This window comes from Sminthopsis crassicaudata, chromosome 3 (assembly GCF_048593235.1).
Source record: "Sminthopsis crassicaudata isolate SCR6 chromosome 3, ASM4859323v1, whole genome shotgun sequence".
Taxonomy (NCBI): domain Eukaryota; kingdom Metazoa; phylum Chordata; class Mammalia; order Dasyuromorphia; family Dasyuridae; genus Sminthopsis; species Sminthopsis crassicaudata.
Window position 1 is genome coordinate 252,246,982 of NC_133619.1, and position 27,222 is coordinate 252,274,203.

At 33.0% G+C, this 27,222-nt stretch overlaps 1 protein-coding gene across 6 annotated transcripts in view; it reads left to right on the plus strand.

Annotated features, from left to right (window-relative positions):
- Positions 1 to 13,077: 13,077 nt before the first annotated feature.
- The window catches only part of LOC141561187 (multidrug resistance-associated protein 1-like), a 109,070-nt gene continuing 94,925 nt past the window's right edge, over positions 13,078 to 27,222 (plus strand). For 2 of the 6 annotated variants that reach the window (XM_074300428.1, XM_074300429.1), the window contains exon 1: positions 13,078 to 13,379. In XM_074300428.1, coding sequence (XP_074156529.1) covers positions 13,308 to 13,379 — 72 coding nt within the window. In that variant the 5' untranslated portion in view covers positions 13,078 to 13,307. The remainder of the gene's footprint in view (positions 13,380 to 27,222) is intronic. The other 4 variants (XM_074300427.1, XM_074300432.1, XM_074300430.1 and 1 more) reach the window with 4 other exon arrangements.

Below are 27,222 nucleotides of genomic sequence, written 5' to 3' on the forward strand. Positions count from 1 at the left end.
CTGGAAAATAGATCTAGGAGAGACAATCTAAGGATTATTGGACTTCCTGAAAGCCATGATGAAAAAAAGAGCCTAGACATTATCTTACAGGAAATAATAAAGGAAAACTGCCCCGATGTGCTAGAATCAAAAGGTAAAATAGCCATCTAAAGAATGTACTGATTACCTCCTCAAAAAGATCCCAATTTGAAAACTTCAAGGAATATCATGGCTAAATTTTAGAACTATCAGACCAAGGAAAAAAATGTTGTAAGCAGCTAGAAATAAATAAGTTAAATATGAGGAGCCACAATTCCAAGCCAGGACCTTGCAGCTTCCACTTTATAGTATCAAAGGGTATGGAATCAGATATTCTGAAAGGCAAAGGAACTTGGATTACAGCCAAGAATAAGCTATCCAGCTGAAATAAGCATTATCTTTCATGGAAGAAGCAAAATACTGGGGATGAGGGAAAGGGAAAAAGAAAGAGAAAAGCATAATTTAGGTAAATAAGATGTCAGAGAATACAGAATTAATTATTTTAACTGTGAATGTGAATGGGATGAATTCTCCTATAAAATGGAAGTGGATAGCAGAGTGGGTTAAAAGCCAGAATCCTACAATAAGTTGTTTATAAGAAACATATTTAAAGCAGAGCGATGTATGCAGAGTGAAGGTAAAGGGCTAGAGCAGAATTTATTATGCTTTAGGTAAAGTAAAAACAAACAAACAAACAAAAAAAGGCAGGGGTAGCTATCCTGATCTCAGATCAAGTAAAAGCAAAGATAGATCTAATTAAAAGAGACAAGGAAAGAAACTATATCTTGTTAAAGGGCACCCTAGGTAATGAAGCAATATCAATACTAAGCATATATGCACCAAGTGGTATAGCATCCAAATTCCTAGAGGAGCTTATGAGAACAGCAAGAATAAAGAGACAGCAAAACCATACTAGTGGGGGATCTCAACCTTGATCTTTCAGAACTAGATAAATCAAACCAAATGGCTCTTCAGAATAGTTGGTTCCCTTCACAATTCCATTACAATATATTAGTGTCCAGTTTTCCCACATCTCCTTCACCATATGTCATTTGCTTGGCCTAAACAAGAGCATTTGATATTTTTTCCAATTGTTTAGATCTCACTTTAATTGTGTAGAAAGTGTTTTTTAGTTATGTTCATATAGTTCCTAATTTTGTCTTGGTGCATAGACTCCCAAATATTTAATATTATTAACAGTTATTTTAAATAGAATTCCTCTTTGTATCTCTTGCTGCTGGACTTTATTGGTAATATATAAAAATGCTGATGATTTCTGTGGATTTATTTTATATTCTGCAACTTTGATCAAGTTATAGATTATTTCTAGTAGTATTTTAGTTAATTCTCTAGGATTCTCTAAGTATACCATCATATTGTCTGCAAAAAGTGATAATTTGTTTTCCTCATTATCTACTCTAATTCCTTTAATCTATTTTTTCTTCTCTTATTTTCGGAGCTAACATTTCTAATATTATATTGAATAGAAATGGTAATAGTAGGCAACTTTGTTTCACTCCTGATGTTATTAGGAATGGTTCCAGTTTTTCCCCATTAATATGATACTTGCTGATAGTTTTAAACAGATACTACTGATCAATTTAAGAAAAACTCAATTTATTCCTATATTCTCTAGTGTTTTTAATAGGAATGGGTGTTGAATTTTATCAAATGTTTTTTTCTGCATCTATTGAGATAATCATATGATTTTTTGTTAGTTTGGTTATTGATATAGTCAATTATGCAATTATAGTAAAATCTTTTTCCTAGCTTTTTTAGTTGCAAGCCTATTTCATTGATCTCTTTGTCTTTTATGCAAATAAGCATCTAGAGATATAAATTTTTCCCTTATTACCACTTTGGCTGCATCCCACACATTTTGGTATGTTGTCTTATTATTGCCATTCTCTTGGATGAAACTACTGATTGTGTCTATGATTTTCTGTTTGAGCCATTCATTCTTTAGGATCAGATTATTTATTTTTCAATTAATTTTCCCCTGGCCTTTTATTGAATGTAATTTTTATTAAATCATGATATGAAAAAAATGCATTTACTATTTCTGCCTTTCTGTATCCCCTCCAGGGAGCTAGCCCTTACTCTACATTTTGGTACATGTGTTTTATTTTGTTTTTTGAACAAAAAAATTAAATAACTTTCAATGTGAAAAAAATAACAGTACTGATATGTTCAGTTCTGTTTTGTACAGGTTGGAAAAGAAAGATGAATTTTTTTCTTTTTTTATTATAGCTTTTTATTTACAAGATATATGCATGGGTAATTTTTCAGCATTGACAACTGCAAAACCTTTTGTTCCAATTTTTCCCCTTCTTCCCCTCCTCTCCTCCCCCATATGGCAGGTTGACAATACATGTTAAATATGTTAAAGTATAAATTAAATACAATATATGTATACATGTCTATACAGTTATTTTGCTGTACAAAAAGAATTGGACTTTGAAATAGTGTACCATTAACCTCTGAAGGAAATCAAAAATACAGGCAGATAAAAATAGAGGGATTGGGAATTCTATGTAGTGGTTCATAGTCATCTCCCTGAATATATACAATAATATTCCATAATTTATTCAGCCATTCTCCAATTGATGGGCATCCACTCAATTTCCAGTTTCTGGCCACTACAAAGAGGGCTGCCACAAACATTCTTGCACATACAGGTCTCTTTCCCTTCTTTAAGATCTCTTTGGGATATAAGGCCTGTAGTAACACTGCTGGATCAAAGGGTATGCACAATTTAATAACTTTTTGAGCATAGTTCCAAATCACTCTCCAGAATGGCTGGATGTATTCACAATTCCACCAACAATGTATCAGTGTCCCAGTTTTCCCACATCCCCTCCAACATTCCGCATTATCTTTCCTTGTCATTCTAGCCAATCTGACAGGTGTGTAGTGGTATCTCAGAGTTGTCTTAATTTGCATTTCTCTTATTAATAATGACTTGGAGCATCTTTTCATATGGCTAGAAATAGTTTCAATTTTTTTGTCTGAGAATTGTCTGTTCATATCCTTTGACCATTTATCAATTGGAGAATGGCTTGATTAAGAAAGATGAATTTTTCAACTTAAAATTCAAAGGAATAAAATATTTTCCCACAATATCAGAAGCTTCTTGTATAGAAAGCTAGATTGTTATTTAATTGTTGTTGTTCAGTCATTTTCTGTCAATATCAACCTCTTTATGACTACATTTGGGGTTTTTTTGGGCAAAGGTACTGGTATAGTTTGCATTCCCCTTGGCAGCTCATTTTACAGATGTGAAAACTGAGGTAAACAGACTTAAATGATTTTTCCAAAGTCACAGAACTAATGTGTCTGAGGCCAAATTCCAACTCAGGAAGATGAGTCTTCCTAACTCCAGGCCCAGCACTCTATCTACTATGCTCTCTAGTTGCCCTTATCATTATAATTAATAAGTCATTAACAAGTTACTAATAAATATAAATGCCTTTGTGGCTTTTTCTAGTTTATTGACATTACTTTTAAATGATAAATTGGAAATTTTATATTTTCTAAAGGTTAACTTTAGATTTCAAATTTATTTCAGGTTCTATTATAAATAGCCAGTTTTTCCACATGAAAACAAACCCTTCTGATCTTGGCACTGAGTGTGAAAATATTGATATAAAAATTAGCTGGAAACATTACATGGACACTGCTATGACTTATTTATAAAGTTAATTTAAAAGATTAATTCTATTATCCCTATATATAACCAACATAATTCATATACCAAGATTAAATTCTTTAGTCCACATAAAACTTTTTGCCTAGGTTTTTCCTCCACAAAAAGCATTTCAACAACAAAAGAGACAATAAAATGTATTCAAATTCTAAAACTTATTTTTATCCTTTTTGCTTTAAATATTGAGAGACAAAGACAGGCAGACAGAGAGACAGACATGGAGATAGATAAGCTCAGTCTAATTTTAAGACTGATCCAGTAGCTGTTTTCACCAGGTCTCATGAAAATGAAGTCCTGTGTAACAAGCCAAACATTTATTTTGCTTTCCATCTCTGAGAATAGGATGTGTGGTTAGAGATTCAGAAGAACTTTTCAAGTCTATTTGAACACCATTTTGTGTTATGAATAGGTTGTATACCAAGTTGTGTCCCTGTAGAATAAATGGGAAAAATCTGAAACAGTATTTAAAATCTATTTGATAACTTTAACAATATATGAAGTAAAAGCCTGCAGGTAATTTTGTAACCAGCAGGTGTCTCTATAAAACAAAATTGGTTGGCTGAACCTGTACAGACTTTTTTTTTTTTTTTTTTTTTTTTTTTAATTCTGTCTTCCTTAGAAATTTGAGGAGGAGATGATCTGAGAATATGAACTTGTGATTCTATTGTGGAAATTCTCACCACCGATGCAGATCAGAGGCTATTCTGAACTTCATGATTTGCTCACAGTTATTGTTATAGAATGTGTCAGAAACAAGAAGACTTGAATTCAAGTCTTCTTGACTCCTTTCTTGGATCCCTATTTCCTAAGTTATGCCACAGAGGAATAACACAAAATGTTTGATTTGTATAGAAGAATGGCTCAAAGTTCTTTAAAATGGAAACATTCTTTAATATAAACATTCTTCAAAGTAGACACCTTAAATGTTAGATTAAAATGAACAAAATCCACAAAATAAATTTCAGGTGATAATATTTAAATTTGTGGGGTTTTAGATCTACAACCCCACCAATTTAAATATTATCAACTGAAATGTATTATATATATATATATAAATATAAAATTTAAATATAATGTAAATATATATATATATATCATATTTATTTATATATGTATATAATGTACATGTATACATATCAGTGTATATATATACACACACATACATATATACGTACCAGATGTGCATATGTTTTATATATCTATTTGTATATGTGGGTATGTATGTATATGTGTGTGTATGTATGTATACATACACACATATATATGTATATATATGACCATTTTTATACTTTTTTTATTATCTGAAACATTGTTTCTTTTATTTTAAGATTCACAGCAAGTAAATTTTCTGCATGAATGACTCAGTAAAAAAACCCTGATATTAAAAATATGGACATATATATCAGTGAGCAAATAGATCATGGACAGCATTTTCCCAAATATCTCAAATCTGATGTCTTTCTCCAATATCTTTTGGATCTAATCATATCTAAATACAAACATAATGCAGTAGAGTCCAGAAACAATCAAGTGACCTTTGACAGCAAAGTGAATAAACTGGTTTTAATAAAAAACTAGCTCTAGCATTCTAGCAAAGAGGAGCTGGGTACCCTGTAGTGCTCAGCTGAACCTAAAAGGGGACTTCCTGAGTATTCCATAAAGAAAGAATTAAGGCCTTCCAGTACTGGCTTTGTGAGTTACCTTGAGCATGAGTTCCCTGGGCATGGGTTCCATATATATAAATGTACACTCAGGGATTCTAGGGTCCCTCAGGCTTATGAAAATAATGTTTTTACCTCTACTTTTCTAACTTTTCCAACTTAGTAAATGACTTTGCTTTGAGCTAATTGTGACTGACTGCTACCATTAGCATATTAGTAATGGATCATAAACTATAGTAACAGGAACCCATAGAACTTGAAAGTAACAAATGTCTTTTGAGGGAGATAGCCCTCAGTGGTGCTATACAAGCATGAGATTTACAATATACCACCTACATGTGTTCTCTGGTGAACCAATCAAATCTTCATTCTCTTACCTTGTATTCTAAGGAAGTCCTCAAACTCCTGTAGCTTCTAATTGCCTGAATATTCTATTTTCTTTTCTTTTTTTTTTCCCCCCTGAGACTGGGGTTAAGTGACTTGCCCAGGGTCACAAAGCTAGGAAGTATTATTAAGTGTCTGAGACCAGATTTGAACTCAGGTCCTCCTGAATTCAGGGCTGGTGCTCTATCCACTGCTCCACCTAGCTGCCCCCTGAATATTCTATTTTCAGTGCTTCTTACTTTTGGTAACAGTGGTATAGCTTTTGAAACATTTAATTTTTAGAATCTTAAATTTCTCATCTAAGATTCATTTCCCCCACAATTGTTTTAAATCCTTCCCCTCCCTTTTGAGGTATAGGGAAGTGGAATATGTTTAATATAAATGTCAATTTATGGATTTTTATAGCTTACATTTATCTAGCACTTATATTTATGAGTACATGCATATAATATGTGTATACATACACATATATGTGTGTATCTGTATATACACACTTATTTTCATGCATAAGTTTACAAAGTAGGCATATATGCTGGAATTATCAAAAATCCACTTCTAATAATTTAGCTTTCCTTTAGGACTATTAATAAAATTAGTTTTGTGTATATAGTTTTTAATAGAGAAAAATCTTTAAAACAGGGCCATAGAAGGTAAAATGTATTGCCTTAAAAAAGATTTATTTATTTACCTATATACTACCTCTCTATTTTCCCTACCTGGAAGACCCAATCCTAATTCTAATGCCAAATGGTCTGGGAAATTTAACTGACTCTGCTTTTCCAGTTTAGGCTACTTTACCCCTCCTTACACAGCCTAGTGGCCCCATGTTCCCATATCTAGCCATAATAGTGCCAGATTCAGTGTAGTCACTGAATCAGTCTAAACACTAAATTGAAATTCCAAACTCAAACTATCCACCTACCTAATTGTCTTCCCAGTAGTAGGGATTACAGATGTCTACTTCCAGGCCTGGCTTGCACTTGACTTCTTCAAAAGTTCCTTCTTGTGTTAAATAAAAATTATGTTTGTTAAGCAGAGAACTTTTCAACAAAAAAGTAGTTTATTGTTCAGGCTGGAAATTTCAAAGTCATAATTTGGAATTGTTAAGTCAATAAATGATCTCTCTAGATAAAGTTTAAGAAATTATGATCCCTGAAACTTGCTTTGAGATACCCACACATATATATGCAGAAATATATATATCTATGTCCAAGTGAATATAGGTGGATATGTCATTATTTGTCTGTACCTATATGCACATAAACATATTCTAATACTTCCAGAGAGCAGCTAGGTGGGGCAGTGCATAGAATGCCATACTTGAAGTTAAGAAAATTCTTTATGTACTCAAATCTGGCCTCAGACAGTTAATTAGCCAGTAATTTATCTAGTGACTCAGTTTCCTCATTTGTAAAATGAGCTGGAGAAAGAAATAGCAATTCACTCCAAAATCTTTGCCAAGAAAATGCAAATAGCATCATAGACCATAAAAATGACTTAAAAACAATAAATTAGTTAAAAAACAAACAGAATCATTGATTTGTCAATTGGACACTTTCCACATAGTATTCCTTTTGTACCTTGGTGGAAAGTATTTTGAGAGATTCTATGACTGAAAAGTCAATTATTCTGAAATCAATCTGTAGAGTTTATTTAAATTTAATTAGGCTTTTTCCTGTTCATGCATGTATGTCATCAAATTTGTATTCAAAGTCTTTCTAGCTTGCTAAAAGTTTCCAGAACTAATACTAATTTCCTGCTAGGGTTGCCTTTAAGTATTCAAGCTCCATGCATGTTGAAGAAAGACATGGTGTATGTCTGTGTGTGTAAGCACATGTGTGTATACAGTTACATTTATGTCGTCTACATAGTAAGGATATTATAATGGATGAATAAAGATCCAAAAAGAACAAAGCTGAAGTGCCAGTTTCGTTATCTATTAGTTATATAACTTTGAGTTGTTTCTTTACTTGAAAAATGTAGATAATAAAACTTGTACTACCTATTTATATGGTCATGAAGAAAGTGCCTTATAAACTTTAAATTCAAAATAAATGGAGTTGTCATTTTTAGGGATATAAGTATTCTTACTTGTCATAATGCAATACAGATAATCTGAAATTTCACCATTTAGTCCAAGTATGATTATTTCAGTTGCATTTTGTAGGTGAAATGGTACAATTTTATGCAATATTTTACTGTGGTCCTGGAAATGGTTCAAGATATTAATCAAGTTACACAAGGATATAGGAGAAATTGGGCATGTTAAAATGATGACCTTTTACTTTAGAAAGCTTAACTACTTCTAGAGTTCTTCTTGAGTTTTTCTATAGAAAAATGCAAAATTTACTGAAAAATTAAATAGAAGAATTATTTTCCTCATTTAATTCTTATTGGGTTTTGTGAAAATTTTCCTAGCTGTTTCCTGGGAGGTCACATTAATAGAAGAGATAAAACTTGAAAGGAAATTTGTATTGACCTGTCATTTTAAAACCTCATCCTAAGGATGGTAAACAAATGAGTGATCAATTGGGAAAAGACAAGCAACCTCTAATGAAAATGATTGTTTTCAAATGTGTTTCAGAGAAATACAACTTTATTAAATAACATAATAGACCAAGTTGGAGTGCAATAAAAGAAAAAAAAATTTGAAATGAATGCTATCAGAATGAATAAAAATTTTAAAATGCTTCTTTTTATACAATGACTTTTATCTAATACTGAGTTCTAAAGACCAGAATGTTTTTTCCCATAAATTATTCCTTCACACTTTTTTTCTATTAGAAGCTTCAAATTTAAAATCCATCCAACAATAATATCCATATTTACTCATAACAACAAATGCTATGTCTTTTCAAATTTGTAATGTTTTCTTTTACTTATATAGGCATTTTGCAAAAATACCTATATTTAGAAATTATATTAGATTAGGTGAAAAAAAGACAATTTGGGATTATAAAAATAGAGGAAAACATAAAACAGATTATTACCTTGTGCTGCATGAATATTTATGTGTATGAATATTTCCAGCCTGGTATGAAAACACTAATTCAATAATATAAACAAAATTGTAATGAGGGACTAGTCAGTGAGGACATAATTCTTAAGACGTGTGAATTTGTTCTTCCTGGAAGTTATATAGAGCATGCATATAAATTATATTTTACATGGTTTCATTTCAACATATGGAATTTTGGAGAAGTAGTTTCTAGTCATGAGTGACTGTGAAAAGTCCTCAAATTAGCAAAAGTGTTTTGTAGAAGTTGAGCTAAAAAGGATCATGAATATGAAAGGTTCAAACAGATGATTTCTTGTTGAAAATGCCCTCACTGAGCCAATGGGTCAGAGAGGGCCTCTGTTATCTGTTTTGTTTGTCATTTTTGTTTATTCTTTCCTGATCTCAGGTGAATTCAAAGATTGAATGAATCTGATTACAATGTTTTGATCTTCAAAAGACTGAAAGAAAAGCTAAATGTCCTCTTAGCAATTAGGGTCAGGAGCAGAGAATCAGTAGCAGCATTAGCTGAATCATGGAGGAACTAACCCAGAACAGACACATGATTGACCCAAACCAGCAAGGAAGTGACCAGGCAGTTGAGAAAACTGAACAAAGGAATGACTCATGTACTGGATATATCATGCCTTCAATGGAACTTGGCACAGGCTCTTAAGAAGGGAGAAAAGAACCCAGAGGGGCAGGAAGTGTTGTATCTGTTAAATTAAAACAAGCAGAGTATATTGCACAGGTCATATATAAGCTAGAAAGAAGAAAAAAATCATGCTCTGAGGCCTGGGAAAATATTAGTGATTCTACTATTTCATTTCCCCCCTGTAAAATGTGCTGTCCTCAGCAAATTGCTGATTAACTTTTGAACTCAATGTTGATATCCTCAGTAAAGATAGTTCTTTGGGAGGTACCAGGAAGACTTAAGCATTTTTCTTTCAGTTGTTTCCCTGGTGCCATACATAAAAAATCTAAAAATAGTCAATATGGTACAGAATCACAATCATCACCAAGTATAGAATTATGTAGGAAGCCAGGGGTGCAGTGTATAGAGCCCTGGGTATGGAATCAGGGAGAACCTCTTCATGAGTTCAAATCTAGAATCAAATACTTATTAACAGTGTGACCCTGGCCAAGACAACTTAGTTTGGTTTGTCTCAGTTTTCTCATCGCTAAAATGAATAAAGAAATGGCAGACTTCTCCAGTATCTTTGCCTAGGAAATACCAAACGGATTCATGAAGAGTCAGAAATGACTGGAAAATGGCTTATAAACAAAAACAAAATTATGCTGATTCAACAATTAAATAATATTACTGCTTGCTTATTCCTTGACCAGGGCCTATCTTGTCACTCAAAATGACTTTCCTCAGAGAAAAGTGACCTTATGTTAGAAAGGGACCTGACCTCTATAGATCATTCCAATATGTGATAAATCTTCCTGTAAGAATATGGGACTTAGAAGTCACTAGAAATTACTCCCTTACCGTAAGGATAGAAACCAAAAATTTTCATTGATTTTCTTTCCATATAGTCTTGGTCATAACATGGTTTGGTCAAATATTTATGTCATATTCTCTTCAAAAGTTCTGTAAGAATTGCTGTACCAAAAACTAAAATGGGCAAATTTATTCTGGATTCATGTGCCAATTAATTCTTGCTTTCAAGAATCAAATGAACAGAATTCCAAACTCACCTAACAATAAGACAATTAGACTCAGTTAAAGAAGGGAAAAGGAAAAAAGCAAAATCAACAGGTGTTTTCCAACATGAGTGCAACTCTTAAATTATATTGGACACATGGAGTTATCCGATTTCTAGGCGAATAGACAAACCTTATTCTATTTGCTTACAATCAGTTTTCTGACCATTTGGATTCTTATTGTAGTTGAATTGAAAATTAAATACATTATTCCTCAAGAAAAGAAACTCTTGAAGATGTTAGATTAAAAAAAAAAAAAAACAGCCAGCAACAGAGAAATGAATGAAGCAAATTTCATGACATTGTATTTCATTTTTTAAACTTCCTGGAATAATTTATCTTTATTAGAATTCTCAAAAGAATTCATAGGACCATAAGGATCTCACAATAAGGCAAACAATCTATCTAGGCTTAAATGCAAAAAGAAAAAAAACAAATGAACCTTCATGAACCCAGAATACTGAGGAAACAAAATCTGTGATTCTCATATTAGCTGAGATTCATAATGGGTACAAACATACTATATATATATATATATATATTTATATACACACATATATGCGTGTGTATATATACACACATATATATGCATGTGTATATATACGCACATATATGTATATATGTGCGTATATATACACACACATGTATGTGTGTGTTTATATTCAAATAAAAATAATTACAAAAATATTTATCTGATTTGTAAGGGAATAACACTATAATTACAGTCTTGAAAGGGAGGGGGGAAAAAGTAATGGATACTGAAAACTAGGGTATTCCATAAGGGAAATCCCAAATGGAACATTTTCCCAATAGTTGCCTGCAAACATGAGGGATCCAATACTTAACGCATATGAAGGTCTAGTATGTAGCATCCCTTTTTTGCTCACTCTCTCTCAACTCTGATTCAAACTCACAGACTGGGTCTCTAGAAGAAAGCTGATTACTTTTTATTCAGAGGTTTAGGAGTAAGTCTGGAGGACTGAAGTTTCTCATAATTTCCACCTCCCAATCAATAATGGTACCTTCCAATATTGATTAATCAATTAACATTTCTCAAATATCAACCAACTAGTTGCTATCTATCAATTAACACAAAACTATTTTCTGTGAGGCATAACAAGGACAGTAGTATGGAAATATAAAGTATAAAAATTTTAAAATGTCTCTAAATAAAGAGCAGGGCAAAGGAAAACTTTATACCAGGGAGTGTGGGATCAAATCTAAAGCGATTGGAACACAAACATCATCCCTCCTACCCAGCTACCTGACCCTGGAAATATTTTCTCCCTTTATAAAATTCCTAACAAGTGTTTTTTTCCTCCTGGGACATATCTGATGGACAGATCATTTGCTTGCTCAGAGATACCATATCAATTCACTCTGTGCCTGGGTACTTGCGAGTAAAGCATTAAATAGCTTTAAACAGCAGGTGAAAAAAAAAATGGGACTATCTGAGATTCAAACTGTGAAATTCTTGAAGCAAACTCTTGTTTTGGGAAAAGCAGGCAAAGTATAGGCCTAGAGATTGGAGCATCTAGTGGGAAGCAAAAAAAAAGTGAGAATAAATAATATTAGAAGAAAGGGTCCTCTGAAGACCAAAATTGTTAAATACATGCAATTTCATGGACTCTCTAATCCATATCTTTCAAGTTCATTCTCATGTTTGTACTGACATATTTTAACCTAGATTTACATACTCTTTATTTTAATTTCTCTTGCTCCACCTTTCCTTCTCTTTCTCATTTTTAGGGTTTGTTTGCTTTTTCTTGTGCAATTTTCCCAAAGCACCTCTTTAATTTATATGTCCTAAGACAGAACTTAAGGGATATAGTGGATAGATGGAAGGATTTGTAATGATACCAGTTGTGTGAGCTAGGCACATAATCACATAATTTCTGTCTACCTCAGTTTCCTCAATTGTAAAATGTAGATACTTATAGTAACTACCTCCCAATGTTTTTATGAAGATTAATGAAATAATATTTCTAAATCACTTAGCATAGAATCTGGGAAATAGTAGTAGGTATTTAAAAAAGTTCTTGTCCTTTTTAAAATTTTATTTTTAATTTCTAGAATAAACAAAAAGCATTTCCAGAACATAGTGCAATAAAAAAGATAATTGTACATTAAATTGCAAATTCACTATGCAAAACTTGGTATTTCTTTTTAATATGCAACAAAATTATTATGCAGATTTCCTTTATTTCCCCTTCCTTCCACAAACTGGCCTAAAGATGGCTTCAATTAGATACAAAATTATTGTATACATAACTTTATTAATCAGTTCTTTCTCTCTCTAGATGCAGATAGTATCTTTCTTCATATGTACTTCATAGTTAATTTGGGTAAATTTTATTGGCTTTGTATGTCAATACAAACCATAGAAGGAACCTTTTGTATTCCTTTTACATCTGTGCTTTTTATTCATTTTGCCCCCATCTTTCTTTCCAACATCAGCCTTTTCCATTCCTCTAAAGTATCTAGAAGTGTGAAGCTTCATTCTATATGACAGAAATCTTCTGGATTTGTTACAGGCTGGAAATTGCCAGCATATACGTCCTCTAAGTCAGGGTCAGCTCCACCCCCAAACTCCAGAGTTACCAGCTAAAGCAGTTTCTGGAAGTAGTTTTCGGCAAACTGGCCGAGTGAGGAGGCTGACAGGAAGAGAAAGGAGCAGACTGGGACTGTTGGTGTATACTTTCAGCTTTTCTTCCCATTGAGACCTTGGATTTATGGTCCAGCACCAACTCCCTTTCCCTTTCCTCTTAGAAGAAACACACACACACACACACACACACACACACACACACACACACACACACACACACAAGTCATGTTTTCCTGGCTATGGAATTGGAACAGGAAGGACTCCTATGAACCTGTCCTTGAAGACCTGAGACAGAAGGTAAATCTGATTGATCCTAAAGGGGAAAGGGTGGGGTAAGTCCATCCTAGAGGAGCTGTGACTTTTAGACTTTTAGAACAGTATGTGTTTTCCTTACTCATTCCCAGCTATGGTGATACATGGGGTGTTTTATTTGTGAAAAGATGTTCTTTTTACTGCCTCCCTCCACCTTTATAAGAACCACCAAAGTCACTTGTTTCAGACTGTCCCCTAGGGTCAGCCCAGAAAATCGCTTGGGATGTGAGAGATCACAGCTATTGAATTTGGTGTTGAGTAAGAGAATGGGAGAGACAGATCTGTTAGTGGGCTGAGATATTTTATTCATGGTGATGAGGAAATTATAAACTGATAAAACCTATAATGCAGATAAAGGGGAAAGAGGAATCAGGCTAAAATGGAGCAAAGGAATGAGGAGAGCCCCAGAGGAATCAGTCAAACTCTTTATTAGGACAAGCCTTTAAAACTGCAGCAGTGATTCACTTCACAGGAAGAAATAAATCCAAGGCTTACCATAGAAATTGATTTTGGTCTTGCAGCAGTGAAATCTAGATAAACTGTATAATGTTGGTGTGGACAGATCATGAGATTTATGGGGTCAGAAGATCTGGGCTAAAATCCTAACTCTCTTCCTTGTTACTTTTGCGACATTAAGTAAATCATATTGTAGCACTACCTGTAAAAGGAAGGAGTAATTATTTCTTTAGTTTCTTCTGGTCTTGGGTTAAACTGTATCTAACAATGTATGGTTATTTCAAGTCATAAACAAGTCTAGAGCTGTATTCAGAAATGTGGACTACAGGTATCTATTGTGTCAGTCAGGCCAAATCTTATATTATTTCAGTTATTATCATTTTATAATGGCACATAAATTAATAGATGTTCTACTTGAGATGAAGATTTAGAAAAAAATAAATTTAAACAGGGCATTCTGGTATTATCTATAATCTTTTAGGCAAATTATTACTACTGTTTAGAGGATTGTGAGATTAAAATAATTTAGTAGGTGAAAAACCAGTTTTACAATTTTAAAAATGCTTTTATAAGTAATGGAAATCTATATAATATAGAAACAAAAAATTCTGATGTGGTGGTAAAAAACAAAATAAAAACTACAAGATTGGGAGAAAGGAATCCCAAATTCAAGTTCTAGTTCCCTTATTAGGTAGCTAAATAATCTTGGACAAATCAATATAACTCCCAGAACCTGTTTCCTTAACTCAAAAGTAACATATTTACACTAGATGTCTTGAAAGATCTCTTCAAATCTCAAATACTGACTTTTGACAATTGACTTGCACAGGATCACACAAGATAAAGTCAAATGTCTGAAACCATAAATCTCAGGTTTCAGGTCTCAGATCCTCCTGAGTCTAGGGGCTCTATCTACTGTGCCATCTAACTGCCCCAATCCCAAATGCTTTTTTCAAAAAGTTTTAGAGGGTTGAGGTAAAAAATTGAGATCATTCTTTTAAACTTCTGGTGTTTTCCCTTGCAAATAATGTTGGATTTTGGGAACACACACTCACAAATCTATACATCTATATAGACACATACATATTGATAGTCTAAATAGAGTTCCCCTACACCTATTCTTTTAGGGTTTTTAACTACCACCATAATGAAAATAACATCAAGTACAAATAAGGAATTTTAATGCACTAGAATATGTCATTTATTCCTTTATTAATGCTATTCCCTTTCAAAATGTGTTTTAAAATTTCTCTCCTTGATTTTTTTCATAAAAAGCCCATTTATCTTCATAATTCTAATTCCTTGTTTTTCTTCTACTTTAATCCATAATATCCCTCTAAATACTTTGCATTTAATAGTAGTGTGGAGTTATAGTACATTAAAAATTATTTATGTGCCCATGTGCCTAAGTATGTAAAGAAGTTTCAGTCTCCATGATATCTTTTACATTTAGCTACTGGCACAGCCACTATACTATTTCAGATTTTGAACACCTCTTCCTGAACTATTGAAATATCCTGAAGACCCTACACATTCCAATTTATGCTCCCCACAGCTACCAAAGTAATTTCCCTAAAAATCAAATATGACCATGTTGTGTACTACCCTCCCCCCCCTTTCTACTTCCTCAGAAATCAACAGTAGCAAGCTTCCCATTTACCTCTAAGGTCAAATATAAATTCCTCTGTCTGGTTTTTACAGTTTATCACATTGTACTCTCTTCTTACTCTCCCAGAATACTTATACATTACCCACCTCTACATGCTCTTCAGTTGAGTCACACTGGCCTATTTGTCATAACAGTTGGTCTCCCATGCCTGTGACTATGCCTAGGTGTCTGTCCTCTATTCATAGAAATCTTCTTTTCCTTTTATTCACCTCTTGAAATCACTGCTTTCTTCAAAAAACAAAATAACAATCTCAAATAGAAGACTTCTTTGTATTCTTTCCACTTTTAACCTAGTTACTTGGTAACCTAGTTACCAAACATATATATTGAGATATGGGATTGTCTGCTTTCTATGTATTTGTATCCCTGATATTATATTTATTTATTATACCTATTATTCCTTTTGAACATGATCAATACTTCCCACAAGCAGTCAAAGCTCTTTTCTCCCTCACTTATACAAAGTATAAATTTACTAAAATATATAGATACTTCAATTTTAAATCTAGTTGATATGATGTCTTAGTCTGAACTATATCATCTTAATATTAATGGATAAATTATATAGATACACTTGTAGTGCAACTAAAATATGTATATATATATATATACACACAAATATATATATATATTCATCTTTCTCTTGGAAAAATCATAGTAACTAATGTTTATCTAGCATGTTACAGTTTCAAATTTCTTTCTTCTCAAACAGTCCTATAAATTAGGATCATATGGTCTCATTGATGTAAAGAGTACCTTCAGGGATATCTATTGAAATTCATCCATGGTTTTTTTTTTTTTTTTGTATAACTTTTGTCTATGCTATCCCACAAGTCTTCCATTTGGGTTCCATTCATCATTCTGGGAACTTTCCTTCAGATATCTTGAAAATATGTGGGTGTCAATACCCTATTAGGCCATGCCAGTTATTCCTCTCTTTCAGAGAACCCCAGTTCAGATTCTAGTTCTAATTATACCTCTATGACTTTGGGGATACAATCTCTCTAGAACTTACTTCTTTAATTTGTAAATAGAAAAAGCAAAAAGAACAAAAAGGGGAAGGGTGTTTTGATTAGATATCCTCTAAGGACATACTTAAGTCTAAACCTATTACTATATTATATTATCTGATTAAACTGTTTAATTGGGAATCTGTTTTTAATTTTTCTTTTCCATTAAGAACCGATTCAAAAAATTTTATTTTAACTTTTTTTTTTATCATCTTCACTTCTGAATAAATCTATCCCCACTCCACTATCTAGACTCAGTGGTCCTCAAACTTTTTAAATAGGGGGCCAGTTCACTGTCCCTCAGACTGTTGGGGGGGCAGACTATTGTAAAAACAAAAACTCACACTCTGTCTCTGCCGCTCAGCCCACTTGCCATAACCCTGCGGGCTGCATAAACATCCTCAACCAGCTGCATGAGGCCCGCGGGCCATAGTTTGAGAACCCCTGATACTGTTAAATGCTGTAACAAAAAATTAGAAGGAAAGTAATATATAATTCAGCAAATCTATGTGACACATTAGAACCTATTGTTTAAAACCTAGAGTTCCCACCAATAAAAAAAAGGGAGAAGATATTTTTCCAGTTCTTCTCTGGAATCAAGTTTGGTTATTAAAATTGTATCTCTTTCAGTTTCATTTTGAGATTGTTATCATTTCCCTTTTAAATTTTGTATGTTTCTTTTTCTTGGCATCAGTTTATTTAAGTCTTCCCATGGTCTTGAAATACATTATTTATTTTTAAGATAATTTTTAATGTTTGGATAAATTTATATTTGTATGTCTTTTATAAATTGTACAAAACAGAAATTCAGTTTTTATTGCAATCCCTGTTACTTTTTGTAATTTTTTCAATCTTTGCATTTGTTAAAAATTTCATAATAAAAAGTAAATTAAAAGAATTATTTTATTTTTAAATTTTTATTTTATTTTAAGTTCAAGGAAAAATCTGTTATACAGCACAATAAAAAAAAAGATAATTACACATAAAACTGCAAATTTATTATGTACAACTTTCTGTTCCATACAAATATACTGAAAAAATCATGATAATGTAAATTTCTTTCTATTTCCCTTTTTTCCTTCCTTTTTCTGACTCTGCCCTAAAGATGACTACTATTAGATACAAATAGGTATTTGTGTGTGTATGTATGTATATGTGTGTGTGTGCCTGTGAGAAATTATTCCATTCATACTTCTATTTTTTTAGTTCTTTCTCTGATGCAGATAATATTCCTTTTCATATGCCCTTTTTGTTTAATCTATGTATATATAATAGTCAAAATGACTTAGTCTCTCAAAGTCATTCTTAAAACAATATTGCTGTTACTGTATAAAATGTTCTCTTGGTTCTACTCACTTTGCTCTTCATCATTTTGTGCAAGTCTTTTCATTCTTTCAAAGATCATTGAATTCTTTCTTATAGCACAATATTTTAACATAATCATATAACACAACTTGTTCGGCCATACCCCAATGATGGGGATTGCTGTATTTCCAATTCTTTCTATCACAAAGAAAACTGCTAAAAACATGCTATTCACATTCAAACTTTGCATTACTATTTGTGAATTTTCCTCCAATTTATTTTATTATTTTCTTTCTTAATCTCTTTTTACCCTATCCCTGTAATATTATCTTCTCCCTCCACTTTTGCACCTCCACTTTACCCCCACCTGCAAGAACCCCCACTCCCTAAGACTCAATTCACATACCCTTCCAAAAATCCTCCCTTCTTCACTCTTCCAAACCCCAAATTACACATCCTTGTAAAAGACCCTTCCCCACCCTGACCCAATTTTTTTTTTCATTTCTCTACTTGTTCAGAAAACTTCTACACCTTTGTAGATGCATACATTGTTTGCTTATCAACACAGATGAGAGTAAGGTTTCAACATTATCAGACCGTCACCCAATCTGCTTCCTCTGTATTGTCTTCCTTTTATGCCACATTTTAATAATATAATTACTTTCTTTTACCTTTTCCTATCCAATTTTTTAGTCATCTCATCATATACAACTCAGCCCCAACTTTTCTTTCAAATTAACTTGGTAATCATGATAGTTTTAAAATACTGATAACATGCACACATCTACCATTTGATCTTAATGAACGACTTAAAATAGTCTTTAATATTTTATATTATTTTTTCTTAGTCTTTTATATTATGTTTTCCAATAAGTTCTTTTCTTTTTGTTTAAATACCTGAAAATCTTTCAGTTCATCAAATGTTCATTTTTCCACTTCAAGATTATATTCGACTTTTCTGGGTAAATTATTCTTGGATGCAATCCCAGTTCTTGTGTTCTTTAAAATATGATATTCTAAGACCTATAGATTTTTAGAGTAAAAGCTGCCAAATTTTGTGAAATTCTGATTATATTTTCATATTATTTAAGTTTTTTATTTGTTTGTAGTATTTTCTCCTTAATCTAGGAGTTTAAAACTTGACTATGATGTTCCTGATAAGTTTTCTGCCTGAGAACTCTTTAAGGTAGTGAACAATAGATTTTTTTTTCTATTTCTACTTTATTCTCTTGTCTAAAATTTCAGGGCAATTTTCCTTAATACTTTTTATGATATTTATCCAGATACTTTTTAGATCATAATTTTCATGTAGTCCAACAATTCTTATATCATTTCATCTTGATCTATTCTCTAAAATATTTTCTAAGGAGCTATTTCAGAATCTATTCTAGCTTTTTTTTAGTTTTATTATTTCTTGGTGTTTTATAATATTATCCAATTCCTCTTACCAAATTTTAATTTTCAAGGAGTTATCTTATTTCTGAAGATTTTATACATTTTTCCTATTTGATTCACTTTGTTTTGCATTGTTTCTTACAGTGAAATAATTTCCATTACATTCTTTCAAACCAACTTGTTTGTTCATTCAACAATCTCTGAAATTTACTTTTTTCCAACCCTTTTCTACAACAAGTATGTCCATATATGTTATAATAACATATTATAGTTAATGTAGTATAGGTTTGCAAAAGTGCTTTACAAATATTAACTCACTTGATCTTCATAATCATGGGAGTCTGATAGTGTTATTATTATCTGTGTTTTACATATAAGAAAATTGAAGTTAAGTAATTTGCCTAGGATTACATAGCTATTAAGTATTTGAGGCTAGATTTCAATACAATTTTTCCTAAATCCAAGCCCAGTCCTCAATTCACTGTGCCACTTGGGGGTTATTTTTCCTCTATAAAAATTTTTTCTAAGGATGGATCCTGGGAAGATGGCAGAGTAGGAAAGGTTGCTAAATTTCAAGCTCTCTAGATATCCCCCACAAATAGAAAAAAATTTGCACCTTGAATGATGAAAAATCAAGAAGACAGGACAGAACAGGAGTCTTCCTGATACAATCTGAGAAGCAAGACTGAGGGCTGGGGATTAACCTGCAAACACTTCTGGGCCATCTCCATAGAAACATCAAGTGGGATGCTCTGTGCCTAGACTTTGGTGGGAGCCTCTGCATGAACAACAGAACAGAAATTTTTCAACTCCTGGACTATTTGTGGAGTTCAGTCTGAGTCCTGGGAGACTGAATGAACCTCAACCGATTATGAACTCCAGGTCCTGCTTTTTTGGCTTTACCTGAAGCATAATAGATTCTGCTCCAGCCTTTTACCTTTACTCTGTATATATTGCCCTGCTTTAAGTGTGTTTCCTCTAAACAACATATTATAGGAGTCTGGCTTTTAATCTAGTCTGCAATCCATCTCCACTTTATGGGGGAATTTACCCCATTCACATTTATGGTTAAAACTACTAATTCTGTATTTCCTGCCATCATATTATCCCCAAATTATGTTTTTCTCTTTCCTTTCCCCCTTACCACCCTCCCCAGTATTAGACTTATGAGTACCAATTGTCTCACGTAGCCTTCCCTTCCCCTTTAAGTCCATACCCTTTTCTTAAACCTTTTCCTTACTATTTCTGTATTCCCTTTTATTTACCCTACCCCTTCCCTTTTTGCTTTTGCCCTCCCACTTTTCAATGAGGTGGGAGAAGTTTCTATGTAAACCAAATATATCTAATATTTTCTCTTTGAGCCAAATCTGATGAGAGTAAGGTTCACACTATGTTCACCCCCCTCCCTTCATTCCCTCAGATATAATAGGTTTCCTTTGCCTCTTCGTGAGATATAATTTCCCTTTTTTTTAGCTCCACTTTTCTCTTTTTCGGGTACAATTTCCTTTTTGCCTCTAGTTCCTTTTTTATATTATAACAATAAAACCAAATTATACATGTACTCTTTAGGTACAGCCATAACAGAAATACAGTTCTCAAGAGTTCTTTTTACCTTTTTATCCTTCTCTTCAGTCCTATATTTGGAGGTCAAACTTTTTGCTTAGCTCTGTTTTTCTTTCATCAGAAATAAAAGGAATTCACCTATTTCATTGAATGTCCATCTTCTTCCCTGGAAGAAAATGCTCAGTTTGGCTGGGAAGTTATTCTTGGTTGCCTACCAAGTTCTTTTGCCTTTTGAAATATCAGATTCACTCCCAAGAAACTACTTTAATGACCTAGAAAAAAATAACAACAAATTTCATATGGAAGAACAAAAGGTTGAGAATTTCAAGGGAAGTAATGAAAAAAAATCAAATGAAGGTGGCCTAGGTGTACCTGATATAGAACTATATTATAAAGCAGCAGTCACCCAAACCACTTGGTATTGGCTAAGAAATAGTCTAGTTGATCAGTGGAATAGGTTAGGTTCACAGGACAAGATAGTGAATAAAAATAGCAATCCAGTGTTTGACAAACCCAAAGATCCCAACTTTTGGGATAAGAATTCATTATTTGACAAAAACTGCTGGGAAAACTGGAAATTATTATGGCAGAAACTAGGCATGGACCCACACTTAACACCACATACTAAGATAAGATCAAAATAAGGCATAAAGAATGTGATCATATGTCCATCAATTGGAGAATGGTTGGGTAAATTATGGTATATGAAGGTTATGGAATATTATTGCTCTATAAGAAATGACCAGCAGGAGGAATACAGAGAGGTTTGGAGAGACTTACATCAACTGATGCTGAGTGAAATGAATAGAACCAGAAGATCGCTGTACACTTCAATGAAGATGTATTCTGATAGAAGTGGATATCTTCAACAAAGAAGATCCAACTCACTTCCAGTTGATCAATGATGGACAGAAATAACTACACCCAGAGAAGGAACACTGGGAAGTGAATGTAAATTGTTAGCACTACTGTCTATCTACCCAGGTTACTTATACCTTCAGAATCTAATACTTAATGTACAACAAGAAAATGGTATTTACACACATATATTGCATCTAGGTTATATTGTAACACATGTAAAATGTATGGGATTGCCTGTCATCGGGAGGAGGGAGTAGAGGGAGGGAGGGTAATTTGGAAAAATGAATACAAGGGATAATATAAAAAATTACTCATGCATATATACTGTGGAAAAAAATTCTAAATAAATTTAAAAAAAAAGAATGAGATCATAAATAAATTAGAGGAACATAGGATAGTTTACCTCTCAGACTTGTGGAGGAGGAAGGAATTTGTGACCAAAGGAGAACTAGAGATCATTATTGATCACAAAATAGAGGATTTTGATTACATCAAATTAAAAAAGCTTTTGTACAAACAAAACTAATACAAACAAGATTAGAAGGGAAGTAACAAATTAGGAAAACATTTTTACAGTTAAAGGTTCTGATAAAGGCCTCATCTCCAAAATATACAGAGAATTGAGTCTATAAGAAATCAAGCCATCCTCCAATTGATAAATGGTCGAAGGATATGGACAGACAATTTTCAGATGATGAAATTGAAACTATTTCCACTCATATGAAACAGTGTTCCAAGCCACTATTTATCAGAGAAATGCAAATTAAGACAACTCTGGGATACCACTACACACCTGTCAGATTGGCTAAGATGACAGGAACTAATAAAGATGAATGTTGGAGGGGCTGTGGGAAAACTGGGACATTGATGCATTGTTGGTGGAGTTGTGAAAGAATCCAACCATTCTGGAGAGCAATCTGGAATTATGCCCAAAAAGTTATCAAAATGTACATACCCTTTGATACAGCATTGCTGCTATTGGGCTTTTATCCCAAAGAAATACTGAGGATGGGAAAGGGACCTGTATGTGCCAAAATGTTTGTGGCAGCCCTTTTTGTAGTGGCTAGAAACTGGAAAAATGAATGGATGCCCATCAATTGGAGAATGGTTGGGCAAATTATGGTATATGAATGTTATGGAATATTATTGTTCTGTAAGAAATGACCAACAGGAAGAATACAGAGAGGCTTGGAGAGACTTAGATCAACTGATGCTTAGTGGAACTAGCAGAACTAGGGGATCACTATACACTTCAGCAACGATACTATATGAGGATGTATTCTGATGGAAGTGGATATCTTCAACATAGAGAAGAGCTAATCCAATTCCAATTGATCAATGATGGAAAGAATCAGCTACACCCAGAGAAGAAACACTGGGAAATGAGTGTAAACTGTTAGCATTTTTTGTTTTTCTCCCCAGGTTATTTTTACCTTCCGAATCCAATTCTTCCCTTGCAACAACAACAACAACAAAATCCGATTCTGCACACATATATACATATATATATATGTATATATGTATAGTACCTAGGATATACTATAACATATTTAATATGTATGGGAATGCCTGCCATCTAGGGGAAGGGGTAGAGGGAAGGAGGGGAAAATTCAGAACAGAAGGGAGTACAAAGGATAATGTTGTATAAAATTACCTATGCATATGTACTGTCAAAAATGTTATAATTATAAATTTTTTACATGTTAAATATATTACAATATATTCTAGATACAATATATGTGTGTAGAACCGAATTTCTTGTTGCACAGGAAGAATTGGATTCAGAAGGTAAAAATAACAGTTTACACTCATTTCCCAGTGTTCCTTTTCTGGATGTAGCTGATTCTGTCCATCATTGATCAATTGGAATTGGATTAGCTCTTCTCTATGTTGAAGATATCCACTTCCATCAGAATACATCCTCATACAGTATCATTGTTGAAGTGTATAATGATCTTCTGGTTCTGCTCATTTCACTCAGCATCAGTTGATGTAAGTCTCTCCAAGCCTCTCTGTATTTCTCCTGTTGGTCATTTCTTACAGAACAATAATATTCCATAACATTCATATACCATAATTTACCCAACCATTCTCCAATTGATGGACATCCATTCATCTTCCAGCTTCTAGCCACTATGAAAAGGGCTGCCACAAACATTTTGGCACATACAGGTCCCTTTCCACTCTTTAATATTTCCTTGGGATATAAGTCCAGTAGTAGTATGGCTGGGTCAAAGGGTATGCACATTTTGATAACTTTTTGGGCATAATTCCAGATTGCTCTCCAGAATGGTTGGATTCTTTCACAACTCCACCAACAATGCATCAGTGTCCCAGTTTTCCCACATCCCCTCCAACATTCATCTTTATTAGCTCCTATCATCTTGGCCAATCTGACAGGTGTGTAATGATATCTCAGAGTTGTCTTAATTTGCATTTCTCTGATCAATAGTGATTTGGAGCACTCTTTCATATGAGTGGAAATAGTTTTAATTTCATCATCTGAAAATTGTCTGTCCATATCCTTTGACCATTTATCAATTGGAGAATGGCTTGATTTCTTATAAATTAAAGTCAATTCTCTTTATATTTTGGAGATGAGGCCTTTATCAGAACCTTTAACTGTAAAAATGTTTTCCCAATTTGTTACTTCCCTTCTAATCTTGTTTGCATTAGTTTTGTTTGTGCAGAAACTTTTTAATTTGATGTAATCAAAATTTTCTATTTTGTGATCAATAATGGTCTCTAGTTCTCCCTTGGACACAAACTGCTTCCTCCTCCACAAGTCTGAGAGGTAAACCATCCCATGTTCCTCCAATTTATTTATGATTTCGTTCTTTATGCCTAAATCTTGGACCCATTTTGATCTAATCTTAGTATGTGGTGTTAAATGTGGGTCCATGCCTAGTTTCTGCCATACTAATTTCCAGTTTTCCCAGCAGTTTTTGTCAAATAATGAATTCTTATCCCAAAATTTGGGATCTTTGGGTTTGTCAAACACTAGATTGCTATTTTTATTCACTATCTTGCCCTGTGAACCTAACCTATGCCACTGATCAACTAGTCTATTTCTTAGCCAATACCAAATGGTTTTGGTGACTGTTGCTTTATAATACAGTTCTAGATCAGGTACAGCTAGACCACCTTCACTTAATTTTTTTTTCATTACTTCCCTTGAAATTCTCGACCTTTTCTTGTTCCATATGAATTCTGTTGTTATTTTTTCTAGGTTATTAAAATAGTTTCTTGGAAGTCTGATTGGTATAGCACTAAATAAATAGATTAGTTTAGGGAGTATTGTCATCTTAATTATATTCGCTCGGCCTATCCAAGAGCACTGAATGTCTTTCCAATTATTTAAATCTGACTTTATTTTTGTGGCAAGTGTTTTGTAATTTTGCTCATATACTTCCTGACTCTCCTTTGGTAGATATATTCCCAAATATTTTATACAATCGACCGTTATTTTGAATGGAATTTCTCTTTGTATCTCTTGCTGTTGGATTGTGTTAGTAATATATAAAAATGCTGAGGATTTATGTGGATTTATTTTGTATCCTGCAACTTTGCTAAAATTCTGAATTATTTCTAATAGGTTTTTAGCAGAGTCTTTGGGGTTCTCTAAGTATACCATCATGTCATCTGTGAAAAGTGATAATTTGATTTCCTCATTTCCTACTCTAATTCCTTGAATCTCTTTCTCGGCTCTTATTGCCAAGGCTAGAGTTTCTAGTACTATATTGAAAAGTAATGGTGATAGTGGGCAACCTTGTTTCACTCCTGATCTTATAGGGAAAGGTTTATCGCCATTACATATGATGTTTACTGAAGGTTTTAAATATATGCTCCTTATTATTTTAAGGAATAGTCCATTTATTCCTATACTCGCAAGCGTTTTTAGTAGGAATGGATGTTGGATTTTATCAAATGCTTTTTCTGCATCTATTGAGATGATCATATGGTTTTTATTAATTTGATTATTAATATGGTCAATTATACTAATAGTTTTCCTAATATTAAACCAGCCCTGCATTCCTGGTATAAATCCCACTTGGTCATAGTGTATTATCCTGAGGATGATTTTCTGAAGTCTATTTGCTAATATCTTATTTAAGATTTTAGCATCAATATTCATTAAGAAAATTGGTCTATAGTTTTCTTTCTCAGTTTTCTATCTACCTGGTTTAGGTTATCAGTACCATGTCTGTGTCATAGAAAGAATTTGGTAGGATTCCTTCAATCCCTATTTTTTCAAATAGTTTACATAGCATTGGAGTTAGTTGTTCTTTAAATGTTTGATAGAATTCACATGTCTGGTCCTGGGGACTTTTTCTTAGGAAGTTGATTAATAGCTTGTTCTATTTCTTTTTCTGAGATGGGACTATTTAGACTACTTATTTCTTCCTCTGTTAATCTGGGCAAGCTATATTTTTGAAGGTATCTTCCATTTTATTTAAGTTATCGAATTTATCAGTATAACATTGAGCAAAGTAGCTCCTAACTATTGTTCTAATTTCCTCTTCATTAGTGGTGAGTTCACCCTTTTCATTTTCAAGACTAACAATTCGCTTTTTCTCTTTCCTTTTTTTAATCAGGTTTACTAAGGGTTTGTCTATTTTGTTGGTTTTTTCATAGAACCAACTCTTGGTTTTATTAATTAATTCAATAGTTTTTTTACTTTCAATTTTATTAATCTCACCTTTTATTTTTTGCATTTCAAGTTTTGTGTTTGTCTGGGGGGTTTTAATTTGTTCCTTTTCTAGCAATTTTAGTTGTAAGCCCAATTCATTGGCCCTCTTTTTCTCTATTTTATGCAAGTAGGCCTGTAGAGATATAAAACTTCCCCTTATTACTGCTTTGGCTATATCCCCCACATTTTGGTATGATGTCTCATTATTTTCATTTTCTTGGGTGAAGTTATTAATTATGTTTATGATTTGCTGTCTTACCCAATCATTCTTTAGTATAAGATTATTTAGTTTCCAATTATTTTTTGGTCTATTTTCCCCTGGCTTTTTATTAAATGTAATTTTCATTGCATTGTGGTCTGAAAAGGATGCATTTACTATGTCTGCCTTACTGCATTTGATTTTGAGGTTTTTATGCCCTAGTATATGATCAATTTTTGTATAAGTTCCATGAACTGCTGAGAAGAAAGTATACTCCTTTCTGTCTCCATTTAGCTTTCGCCAAAGATCTATCATATCAAACTTTTCTAGTATTCTATTTACCTCTTTGACTTGTTTCTTATTTATTTTGTGGTTTGATTTATCTAATTCTGAGAGTGCAAGGTTGAGATCTCCCACTATTATAGTTTTGCTATCTATTTCCTCTTGCAGCTCTCTTAATTTCTCTTTTAGGAATTTAGATGCTGCACTACTTGGTGCATATATGTTTAATATTGATACTGCTTCATTATTGATGCTGCCCTTTAGCAGGATATAATACCCTTCCTTATCTCTTTTAATTAGATCAATTTTTGTTTTTGCTTGATCTGAGATGAGGATGGCTACTCCTGCTTTTTTGGTTTTGCCTGAAGCATAATAGATTCTGCTCCACCCTTTTACTT